The following is a 12,669-nucleotide window of genomic DNA, read 5'->3' as shown; positions in this document are numbered from 1 at the left end:
TCAGGTCCTGGATCCAATCTATCCTGGTCAACAGTTTGCACTTCCTTTGCATTTAGCTGAATCTGGTCGCATCAGGTGGCGTCCAGTTGGGAATGGTTACCTGTGGAGTGAAGCACACCAGCTGTCAGATATTCTTTCACAAGAAAATAGACTTGGGTATTTGAGGTCTTTTGTCTGCTATCCATCTCATCCTAGTAGTGATCCATTCCGCTGTTGCTTATCAATCCAAGATGTCAGTCTTACTTCATCCATTGAGACAAAGAAGGGTCCATTACTTCATTTCAAAGAGGCTTCTGGGAGGCAACCAGTTAAAAGTGGAGGTCAAACAGTAAATCATCCACATAAGTCTGAGAAACGATTTCTTCACCAAGTGACCTTAACTGCACCATTATTGGTGAAAAATTATTTACCCAGGGCATTATCCATGACAATAGAAAGTGGTGGAGTTGCCCGTACAGCATTACTTTCAGAGGTTCGTAATGAGCTTAGTTCATACTAACATGATTTGCTATCAGTTTTGGTAGCCATATATTTATTTTTTCTTTGCATATACTGTATTGACTTTGGTGTGCAACCAAAGAGAATGTGATTACAACTTAATCTTGTTTCTTCAGGTCAAGACTGTCTCTCTTTTTCATGTTGACTCTACCCATGATCTTGGAATAGTTTTCCATATGGATGGATTCATGTCAGCTACTTCAAAGTTCCCACGAGCAGAAAAGTTTACAGAGCTGGCTAAGTTCAATGAAAACAAGTTATCATCGTCTGAAACATTAGCCTTCTACCCTAGTCTATCTAATGGTAGTTCATGTTCTTGGTTGGTTTGGATGAGCCCCATTGTTTACTCTGTACAGTTGCTTTCTAATCTCCTTGTTGCATCTCTCCAGGTGTTATATATGTTATGGTAGAGAAGGTGATGGATGCATGCTCTGGTGCTCGGGAAATTTGCATCTCTGTTCCATTTTTGCTGTATAATTTTACTGGCCTGCCACTTATTGTTACAGATTCTGCAAATGAAATGAAAGGAAATATCCTGAATATTCCATCCTGTTACTATTTCATTGATCAAGAACAACTTCTAGCTAGGAAACAAGGCATAGGCTTTGTATCTTCTGAGCAGGATTCATATGCTACATCACCAACCATTGGCAATTTGAACAATTCTCTTTTTAAAAATAATGCCATCTCATTGAGACAGTATAACAGGTTTCCATGCAAAGATTTCATACCGTGGCATTCTCCTATTACTTCTCATCAGCATATTGAAAACCATGATTTGCTTGCTCGAGAAGCAGCTCCAAATAGCTTAAAGAACATACTTGATACAACTAGTGAGCTTAGTGTGCATAGTTCTGGTCGTGAAAACACCAGTAGAAAGATTCAGGCATGCATGTATTCTCCTCACCCCAGTACTGCAGCAAGTGAACTTATGGTTAGACTCAGTACATGCTTTCCTGAATCTATTAATGAAAATACCCAAAGTTCTTCTTGGTCTAGTCCGTTTTTTCTTGTCCCAAGTGGTTCTACTAGTGTGCTAGTTCCTCAGCCATCTACAACTGGAGCATTCATAATATCTGTGACATCAGGTCCAGTTGCTGGACCAGTGTCTGCAAGTACTAGAGCCATCACTTTCCAACCAAGGTAATTTGAGTCGTTATTTGCAAATCATAATATTGTAATATGCTAATACAGGATTATGTTTGCCAAGAAGCTAGTCACTTGAGACCAGTCTAATAAATACTGTATTCTGTTTTTTTAAGCATTATAATTTAGGTACTAACTTATGAAATTTACTGATTTTTAATCTCTGCAGATATGTGATTAGTAATGCATGTCAAAAGAACATTTCTTTCAAGCAGAAAGGAACTGATCTTGTTTCCCTCCTGGTCACTGGACAACATTCTCATCTTCATTGGGCTGATACAACAAGGTATTAATGAGATATTTCATTTTTTTTCTTGTAAAATTATCTATTTCTATTTCTTATCTTTATTGGATTTCATAACTTATCTTAATGACCTACATTGCCTTAGATCATTCCTCCCTTCTAACTAGGGAAGTAAATCTTGTTCCCTTTCATTGATTTTCTTCTTTTCTCTTCTTCCCCCCTCATGTATACTTTTCTGTACTTTATCTTTTGGTTGTTTATGTAAAATTACAAGCTCTAATCGACTTTCCAGGGCTTTTTTGTTGATAACATTGAGTTACCGATTTAAAGGAGTTAAAAATACAAAGAAAGAGTAGAGATTAGAGAAGAAAAGAGGAACAAGAATCAAGAAAAGGGAAGAATATATTTGGGAGCAGTTCCTTTCTTCTTGATTCATAAGAATCCTAGGACTCAAAACTAAACTCATAAGAATCCTAGCCTTAGTAGGACTCATACTGAATTGCCATTATCCTATTTCAATTCAAAGAAGATTTAATAACACTTAAACTACTTATTCAATGACTCTAAAACTTAAAACATAAATTATAACTAGACAAATCAAACCCTATAATTGGACCCCACAGAGAATTGTAAAATTTCAGAAATTTCCAATTTTGATTCTTCAGATCCTGCATCATTCTCCCCTGGTTTAGAATAACTCGTCCTGAAGTTTTGAAGAACTCAAGGATGAAAAGTTGATATGCCTCAATGACAAAAATAGAAGTTCCCATAGGTACTTCAACACACTTGGACTGTAGACTAGATGCTTGGCATGTAGCTGGAAAAGGATCTTGAAATCAATGTGTAACTGAAGTACTGCGTGCCATAACCTTTTTTTGTTAAATCATAAGTAACATTAACTTCTTGAACACGTAATCATCATTCATCAGTTATCACTATGAATCATTGTTTGTGATTTCGATATCAATGAAAAATTCGCCATGTAGAGTTGGAGAAATTTTGGATATATTTCACTGATTTCACTAAGATATTTGAAAAATCTAAGAAATCAATAAAGTTTTCTAGAAACATAGAATTAATAAACCTTCAAGAGATTATTAGAGGGAATATAATTGCACTTTTAAGGCTCAAAACCGTAGCGAAGAACTATAAAAATTCAAATGGGAAAAACTAAGAGACTGTAATAGGTATATTTATTTTTGTCTTCTTTTTGGTCTTTAGCCATCTTCTATATATCAATTATTTGCCATTTTAACATTTGTCCTTATTGTTATTATATGTTTTGATTAGATTGAGAATATTCTTTTGTAGTTATGGGTGTTTTTCTTTTTCTTTTGGTTTATAGTGACTTAGTAAGTGAATCATATCAAAGTAGTAAGCTAATTATCTAATCACCAATTCCCTATTGGTTCTTTTAGGAAATCTGTTTAAAAACTATGATGGTCTTAATGAAATATTGAAAAGTTATTAATAATATTCTAAAATTGTATATTTTAAAAATATAGTCTATCAATGAAATCTGAAATACCGCTGACATATCAGCAAAATATTGGGGATATTTGAAAAAAAAAAAGATTCTCAGAAGATTTTGTATCACCACCTAGCAACAAGGATATTTCGGGGATATCGCCAAATATCATCCATATTGTGAACTATGCTATGAACTTTCATATCAAAAATCTCAACTGCAGCATTTGGAACTTCAATCTCTGGTTTGAGAATTACTATCTCTATTTGTCCATCTACCTTTTGTTCTTTAGCAAACTCTAGGACTTGTTCCATTATGGATGTTAGTGGATCTTGTGCTATGTCAACTTGTAATTGTTGAATTGGTTCCAATTGAAGTTGTAACATAATGTCATGACCTAATTCCTTACTAAGATCTACTACAACCAGCACATTTATATCTTGTACCTGAATTTCTTCAACTTGCACCATCTCTCTCTCTTCTTAATCATTAACCTCAATCTGATCATGGGTGTTGGAAACTTCTTCAACAATTTTCATCTTTTCCTGACCCACACCCTCTTGATCTTCAGTGTTTAACTTCTATAAGTTGAAACTATGGTTATTTGGCTTCATTCTGCTTTATCTTCAATTTTATAGGCATCAACATGCAAGGAATCATCTGCTTTATCTTCAATTTTATACCTTCTTCCTATTGATTTCAAATTCTTTGTTGTAAGCAGTTGCTTCTGGTTTGGAGTTAGACTGGAGCCACATGGTCTTTTGGATCAGATATTTTCTGTTTTGAATTTTTTTCTTAAAGCTAATGTTAATTATCTTCCCAGGACTTTTATTAGCTGCTCATAGAATTACTCAGGAAGCCAAAGGTTTTGAAAACTCTCAAGAATGGTAGTCGCTCCAACCTCCATGGTTATCTTCTTATGTAAATAGTTTGTTTGTTAGTTCTAATGAAATATTACTTATAAAAAAAAATGCAGTTGCTTCGTCTCTACCTTGAGAGCCAAGTCAAAAGCATGATCTAAGTCATAAACTTGCACTGCGAACAATTTCTTCTTGATATCATCCCTTAGTCAATTCCTAAAATGAGCTAATTTGTGCCTTTCACTTACTCTAGTGTGACATCTAATAGATAATTGATCAAACTTATACATGTATGAAATTACAGATAGCATACCTTATTTGAGATTAGTCAATTCCACGACCCCTCAACTTCATGTGTGCAAATCTAATCCTTTGTTTGTCAGACATATCATGCTACTTGTGATCAAAGCAAAAATTCTTCAGCAACCCAATCAATGAATACATGTGGATCATTATCTCGTTTATAATCTGGCATTTCCCTCTCTTTTAACATTTTTGAAAACCTTTCTCCTGTAGTTGACATTATTATATCTGTTTTATTCAATCATCTTCTCAGATAAGCTAATCAGAGACCCTTTTTATGGTTCAAAAACCCAACCATCATTGATTCTAGAGCTGTAAGATTGTTTAAAAGGTAAACTAGGTCTCTACAATTGATCACTTTGTGAGAACAAGGTAAATAATCATTAATTATCAAAGAACATGGTGAATAATCATTAGCTCTGAAACCAACTGATGTAGGACCAGATCAATTCCATTCCTAGGAGAATGTTGAATGAGCGACCTTTGTTTAGAATCTTGTGGCTGCTAATGACTGTAAAGGCTTCTTGAAGGAATGAGAAAGAAAACAAGGAGAGAGAAGAGAGAGAATACCCGGAATCACCCACATGTTACATAGAATCACTCTAGGGGGGATTCAGTCACCATAATTAGCATAAGTTCAAGAAAACTCAATAAACTTCTTTAACATTTGTGCTTAGTGTCTATACATATTTATAGACTGTAGACTCATAAGAATCCTAGAACTCAAGACTATAGACTCATAAGAATCTTAGTTGGACTTAAACTGAATTGCTATGATCTTATTCAATTCAAAGAAGACTTAATTAATTCTTAAACTACTTATTCAAAGACTCTAAAACTTTAAGTATAAACAAACCATAAGTAGACAAACCAGACCCTATCATTTGATCCCGCTGAAAATTATAAAATGATGAAAATACCCCTATTATCCAAAAATACATAATATTTCAGAAAATCCCAATTTTGACTCTTCAGCTTCTGTATAGTAAAAGTAGTGCAGATACACCTTTTCAGATTGTTACCTTGTGCAAACCATCAAACAAAGCCAAGGAACTAAGGTTCTTAGACAAAATAATACGTTATGAAGTTGTCTTGTAGACATTAAGTGTTAAAAACTACATAATGGAGTAAGTTCAAGCAAAAGTGCAAATAATTCTAATAAGATCAACCAAATAATTAGTTACACAGAAAAAAACAATGTTAATAGTGTTATTAGTCAACATATGCATAATGCATCAGTGTGTTGTTCTCATCCTATTGCAGCAAAGAGGGTCCTATCTTACTTGAAACTTGAAAGGGTCACCTGACCATGGTATTCTTTATTCCAACCATGACATCTTAGAACAGAAGCCTTTACAAATGCATATTTGGTGTTTGCTGAAAGGTTGTAGCTGAAGTAGAGGTGAAGGAAAACAAGTGTTGAGAATGTCGAACTGAGTAACCCACTCAACAGTACTATTATTTATAGTAGATTACAATACAGTGTTACATGAAATGTCTGGAATGCCCTTGATTAGTGATGGGACACCCAGACTGCTTAAAACACTAAACAGGCTTAGGCCCAATAACAAAGGCCCAGTACCTAACAGCTTAAAACCCAATACTAACTAACATGTACACTCCCCCTCAAGCTAAGCATGGATGTCAGTCATGTTTAGCTTGCCAAGAAGGTCCAAGAATTTTGTTGCAGCCAACCCTTTAGTCAGTACATCTGCAATCTGCATCTCGGATGGAGTATAAGGAATGCAGAGTTCTCCCGAGACTATTCTCTCTAACAAAATGTCGATCAATCTCAATATGTTTCGTCCTGTCATGTTGCACTAGGTTATTTGCAATGTTGATGGCAGCCTTGTTGTCACAGTACAGCCTGAGAGGACCCTTAGCTTTTATGCCAAGCTCACCAAGAAGGGTCCTAAGCCACAGAAGTTCAGCAACACCATGAGCCATAGCTCGATATTCAGCCTCCGCACTTGATCTAGCAACCACATTCTGCTTCTTACTCCGCCATGTAACCAGGTTCCCTCCAACAAATGTATAATATCCTAAAGTTGATTTTCTGTCCCCAGCAGAACCGGCCCAATCTATATCAGTATAAGCTTCAATTTCAATTTTATTGTGTTTTTTGAACAGAATTCCCTTTCTCGGGCAAGTCTTCAAGTACCTGAGAATCCTTTCAACTGCTCTCATATGAGGGATCTTTAGAGAGTGCATGAACTGATTGACAACATGCACAGCATAAGCAATATCTGGTCAGGTGAGAGATAGATATATCAACTTCCCTACCAATTTTTGGTATCTCTCTTTATCACAGTAGTCCTCCCCTACTGATTCCTATAGACCATGGTTCTGTTCTATTGGAGTATCTACTGGTTTACACCCTATCATGCCTGTCTCTTCTAGGAGGTCAAGTACATACTTCCGCTGACATATATAGATCCCCTCTCTTGACCTAGCAGCTTCAATCCCAAGAAAGTATCTCAAATGGCCCAAGTCTTTGATCTCAAATTCAGAAGCTAAAAATTCCTTTAGTCTTTTGATCTCTTCCAAGTCATTTCCAGTAATCACCATATCATCCACATAAACAATGGGTGTTGTAAGTTTGCTATCCTGTCTCCTTATAAACAAGGTATGGTCTGCACCACTCTGAGTGTACCCCACTTTCTTCATGGCCCCACAAAGCCTCTCAAACCATGCACGAGGAGACTGCTTTAGGCCATATAATGCTTTCCTCAATTTACACACCTTTTTATCAAAGTCGTAGCCTGGTGGAGGGTCCATAAATACCTCTTCATGAAGATCACCATTTAGGAAGGCATTCTTCACATCCAGCTGATGGAGTTCCCATGAAAAATTTGCTGCTAATGACAGTAAAACCCGAATTGTGTTGAGCTTCGCAACTGGAGCAAATCTTTCTTTGTAGTCAATCCCTTCTTTTTGAGTAAACCCCTTTGCCACAAGCCAGGCCTTGTACCTTTCAATGGACCCGTCCTCCCTATGCTTTACAGTGAACACCCACTTGTACCCGACAGTGCTCTTCCCTTCTTGCAGATCCACTAATTCCCAAGTCCTTGCTTTCGTTAAAGCTTTCATCTCTTCATTCATAGCTTCTTTCCACCTTGGGTCAGACACAGCCTCTGAGTACCTAGAAGGAACATGTACAGAGGAAATAGCAGACACAAAGGAGTGATAGGATGGAGATAAACGTGAGTAAGAAACAAAATCAGCAATGGGGTGTCGAGTAGTACAAGAACGGATAGACTTACGAAGAGCAATAGGAAGATCCAAATTAGAAGTATGTGTGTTGGGATTACCTTGGATTGCGGAGACAGATTGATCCGAGTCCAACTGGTTGTTGTCATGAGTTTGAGGGCCCTTTTTTCTTCTTTTGTAGGTGATTTTTATATCTTTCTGTTGCCTACTAGAGCCCTCAGGATCATCTACAGTATCAGGAGAGGTAGGAGGCACAGTGGGAGCCTCACTAGGTTCACCTGGGATGCCACAACTAGGAGGAGTAGAAGGAGGGGATGGAAGGCCCGAGGCAAATAGAGGAACAAAAAAGAAGGGAGAATAAAAATCCTCTTCCATCCCACTAGTCTCCCCCTGAAGAGGATTCTGGGAAGACTGAAAGTAGGGTTGAGACTCAAAAAAGACCACATCTCTGGTGACATACTTTCTCTTGGTGATAGGATCATAACACTTGTAACCTTTTTGTGTAGGAGAGTACCCCAAAAAAATTCCTTTCGTAGCCCTAGGATCCAGCTTGGTCTTCTTTGGATCCTTTACATGTATAAAACATACACAACCAAAGACCCTAGGATGAAGAGGAAAGTCTGGAAGGGTAGGACACAGAACAGAGAAAGGGGTTTTTATACCCAACACCTTAGATGGCATCCGATTTATCAGATATGATGCAGTAAGTACTGCTTGAGACCAGTAGTGCTTGGGAACCTTGTGCTAGAATAGTAAGGCTTGAGTTGTCTTCAATAGATGTCTATTCTTGCGCTCAGCAACCCCATTCTATTGAGGGGTATTAGCACAAGATGATTGATGTAGCATGCCAGCACCTTCCATGAACAAGTTCAAGGATTTTTCAAAATATTCAGCAACATTATCTGATCGGAATTGCTTAATCTTCTTGTCAAATTGTGTTTCAATCATTTTGCAAAATGCCATGGTTATCCGTGGCACTTCATCTCGCCTTTTAATAGGTAGATCCATGTGCATCGAGAGTAGTGGTCAATAAAACTGATAAAGTAACGAAAGCCATCAATAGAAACAATAGGTGAAGGGCCCCAAACATCAGAATGAACCAAATCAAAAGGAGCTTGAATTTCATTACCGGAAACTAGATAAAAAGTTCTACATTGTTTTGACAGTTGACATACTTCACAGACTAAACTCTGACTTGGAATGCCCTTAAACAATTTGGGAAACAACACTTCCATTGAAGAAAAGGTAAATGACCTAGCCTAGCATGCCAAAGATGCAACCTAGCTATTGACTCCACATTCTCCGGACCACTAGCAACAAATGCTTGTAAGGCTGAATCGATGTCTGCATTAAAATAGTAGAGGCCTCCATACTCATGACCGCTCCCAATCGTTCTCCTCGTCAATCTGTCCTGAAAGACACAATGAGTAGGAAAAAAGGTTATTGTACAGTTCAAATTTTTGGTAAGTTTTGAAACAGACAAAAGATTTGAGGTAAGACTAGGAACATGCAGAACTGATTTAAGAGAGAGGTCCTTGCTTAGGTCAACCACCCCTTTGCCAGAGATGGTGGAGAAAGACCCATCAGCAACTCTCATCTTATCCTGACCAGACAACAAGTGATATGAAGAGAATAAGGAGGACATATGTGTCATGTGGTCAGTTGCACCGGAATCAATAACCCAAGAAGTAGAGTCAATAGGACTAGTTGCACTAAAGGCAGAGACTATACCTAATCTGGCAAGAGAGGTGGAAGCAAAAGAGTTATTCCTTAGACGGGCGAAAGCCCGACTAAGGACCTCTAGCTCACTAGCAGTGAAGCCCAGGGTACCGGTGCTAGAGGAATTAGCAACCTGCCCCATGGAAGAAGAAGCCATTGTTGTTATACTCTGTGAGCTATCACCATTGCTACTAGTGACAAGGTTTCCACTTGCCGCTTGACCCTTCTGTTGCTTCTTGTCTTTTCTCAATGCAGCTGGCTTCAAGTGAGAATACAGGACCCAACACTTTTCTTTTACATGTCTTTCACCTCCACAATGAGTGCACTTAAGATGCCTTTTGTCTGGATATTTGTTCCCCTTTTGATTTGTAGAAATCAGGGCTGAATGTTCTACAGATTGTTCAGCTGGTTGCATCTGAGTGTCAACTTGCATCTCCTTTCTCCTGACCTCTTCATTCCTTACCATATAATAAACATGATGTAGCTCGGGCATTTCATCTCTTCCAAGAATTTGTGACCTTATGCCCTCATACACTGGGTCCAGGCCAGCCAAGAACTTAAAGGCTCTGCTCTCTTCAATCTGCTTATCATGTCTCTCCTTGTCCTTGGCATTCTCCTAATCCAGAATCAAGTGATGATCAAGTTCTTCCCACAGTCCTTCCAGAGTTGCAAAATATGTTGCAACTGTCATATCCCCTTGCCTTAAAGTAACAATGTCTTGGTTCAACCTGTAAATTCTAGCATTGTTTTTCTTCTGTCCTTAGGTTTTTGACACTTTTTCCCAATTCTTAGCTGCTGTGGGAAAGTGTTGAACAGTCCTAGCAACTCGTGGAGCCGTAGAAGCAAGCAGCCAGGACATAACTGTGGCATTCTCCTTGCGCCACACTGCCAACTTTGGGTTCCTTCTTCCCATCTAAATAACCTATGAGTTCACGGGAAGTAATAAAAAGCATTGCAGAAACGGACCACTCCCTGAAGTTGCATTCATCCAGCAACACACTTGTAATCTGCAAGCTGTGCAGATTCGGGTTCTCCAGATTTGAAGACCTCTCACCAGGTCTGTTATCCCTAGAAGAGACCTCTCCGGATATTGAAGACATCTTGGTTGCAGACTTGGTGTAGATAACACTGTTTCAGACTAGCTGAAGTGGTCACAGTGCAGAAGTGGACCAGTTAGAATTTTGTGAGCTAGTAACCAACCTGAAATTGAGGGCTCTCCACCACTGCACTATGCAGACTTCTCTTGGGCTTCGACTTCTGCTACTGTAGAGAGTGCTCACCCCTACGACCAATACTAGGACTGCTGAAATCAGTCCTCAACCAAGGTCTGTCCTATAGAGACCTCTCTTAGCAGCCGAATGGCTACTAACTACTAGAAGCAGTCTAGTAGGACATCAACTTCTGGGTCTTATTTCCCTTGTGCCCTACAACCAAGGGAAACCCTAGGTTCGAACCTTGTTCTGTTCTATGGCAACCCTAGGGTTTCTCCGCAGCAACCAGGATAAAAAAAAGAGAGAAAGAAAGCAAGAGAGAAGAGTTGGCGTCGGTTGTAACCAGAAGATCACTCAATGCTCTGATACCATGTTTGCTGAAAGGTTGTAGCTGAAGTAGTAGAAGAGAGGTGAAGGCAAACAAGTGCTGAGAATGTCGAACTGAGTAACCCAGTCGACAGTACTATTATTTATAGTAGATTACAATACAGTGTTACATGAAATGTCTGGAATGCCCCTGATTAGTGATGGGACACCCAGACTGCTTAAAACACTAAACAGACTTAGACCCAATAACAAAGGCCCGGTACCTAACAGCTTAAAACCCAAAACTAACTAACATGTACACTTATCAGTCGAACCAACAATACATAAAAACAGTCAACTTAACATTTGGCTAGCTCTAAGGATATAGACACGCTACATCAGGACATTGCACCTTTGTAGGATGGAATTTAGTATTCTGGAGAAGCAAGAAGCAGGTAGTTGCCCAGGTCTAGTCCTAAGGCAGGGTACAGAGCTGCTGCTCATGGGATGACAGAACTGCTTGGTTGATAGTTCTTCTAAAAGATTTAGGCATGAAGATTGAAGAGCCATTGAATCTATATTATGACAATCAAGTGCCAATCAACGTTGCTCTTATTCCTTTTGCAATATGATAGTACCAAATGCATTAAGGTGGATTGACATTTTGTGAGAGAGAAGATTCTATCAGGAGAGATTTGTTTGGTATATATCAAATTAGATTGTCAATTGGCTGATGTTCTTATTAAGGGAGTCGTGAGGAACAAACTTATGGGTATATTGGGCAAGCTAGGCATGACAGATATGCATGCTCAGCTTGAGGGGGAGCATTAGAATACTTGCTGTGTTTAAGTGAGGGTATTTATGCAACTGTAGTTATCATTATAAAACATAATAGATACTCTCTGGTTAATAAAGACACTTAAGTCAGCAGATTGACTTTCTGTTTTTTCTCTCTCATCTTTTCTTCCTTCTTATTTCCTTCGTCTAATCTATCCACGTCTTTAGTAAAATGATTACTAGATATGTGATGTTTTTCTTATAAACCATTTGAGGTTTTGGGATCAAACTTGACTCTGTTAATACTAAAATGAAAAAAGGTTTAATCATGTATTAATGTCAGTGCTGGCTGTATGAGGTTTTGGGAGAGTTGGACTGGAGAATGTAAAGAGACTGGGCCGAATGGGCCCTAACAGCTGCTTGTGTGATATCCTTTATTTTTTATTTTATGTTGATGGGCCTCACTTAGTGGGCCTGTTATTTGTTCTTGTTTTATTTTCTTTATGTAATTGCCAAGCTGGCCACTCACTTAAGGGCATACTTGTCATCATTAATTTTTAGAGATTAATAAAATAGGGTTAGAGGAGAAGGGTGAATAATTCAACTTCTTCTCTTACCTCTTCTCTTCAACATACACAGCTCTTGCACTATTATTCAGATCTGATTTGCACTGTTAATTACTGATTTTAAACCTGATATTAGAAGACTGATTCACAGCTTGGTATCAGAGCGGGTTCAATTCTTCTTTCTTCCTTTTTCTTCGTTCCTGTACACTCTAAAATCAAGAGTGTATGGAGAGATAGGTTCTCTATAGTATAGAGAATCACTTGCCTAGTTGGTAGAAGGATTTGGAGATTTAAGTTTTGGCCGGATTTTGCCAAGAACTAATGTTGTTTTGTTGCTGCCCGAAACCCTAGCCAACTAGAG

General features: G+C 38.3%; 1 protein-coding gene across 4 annotated transcripts in view; it reads left to right on the top strand.

Annotated features, from left to right (window-relative positions):
* The window catches only part of LOC148845850 (vacuolar protein sorting-associated protein, putative (DUF1162)), a 167,027-nt gene that overhangs the window by 123,746 nt on the left and 30,612 nt on the right, over positions 1-12,669 (top strand). For all 4 annotated transcript variants that reach the window (XR_016102214.1, XM_088954901.1, XM_088954902.1 and 1 more), the window contains 4 exons: positions 5-472; positions 615-801; positions 888-1,641; positions 1,814-1,930. Coding sequence is in view for 3 of the 4 variants with exons in the window: in XM_088954901.1 (XP_088811027.1) it covers positions 5-472; positions 615-801; positions 888-1,641; positions 1,814-1,930 (1,526 nt within the window). In the remaining variant the exon portion in view is untranslated. The remainder of the gene's footprint in view (positions 1-4; positions 473-614; positions 802-887; positions 1,642-1,813; positions 1,931-12,669) is intronic.

Source organism: Nelumbo lutea, chromosome 7 (assembly GCF_056320005.1).
Source record: "Nelumbo lutea isolate HS-2025 chromosome 7, American lotus-T2T, whole genome shotgun sequence".
NCBI classification, from domain to species: domain Eukaryota; kingdom Viridiplantae; phylum Streptophyta; class Magnoliopsida; order Proteales; family Nelumbonaceae; genus Nelumbo; species Nelumbo lutea.
Note: the sequence above shows the minus strand (reverse complement) of the source record. Positions and strands in the feature narration are given on the sequence as shown.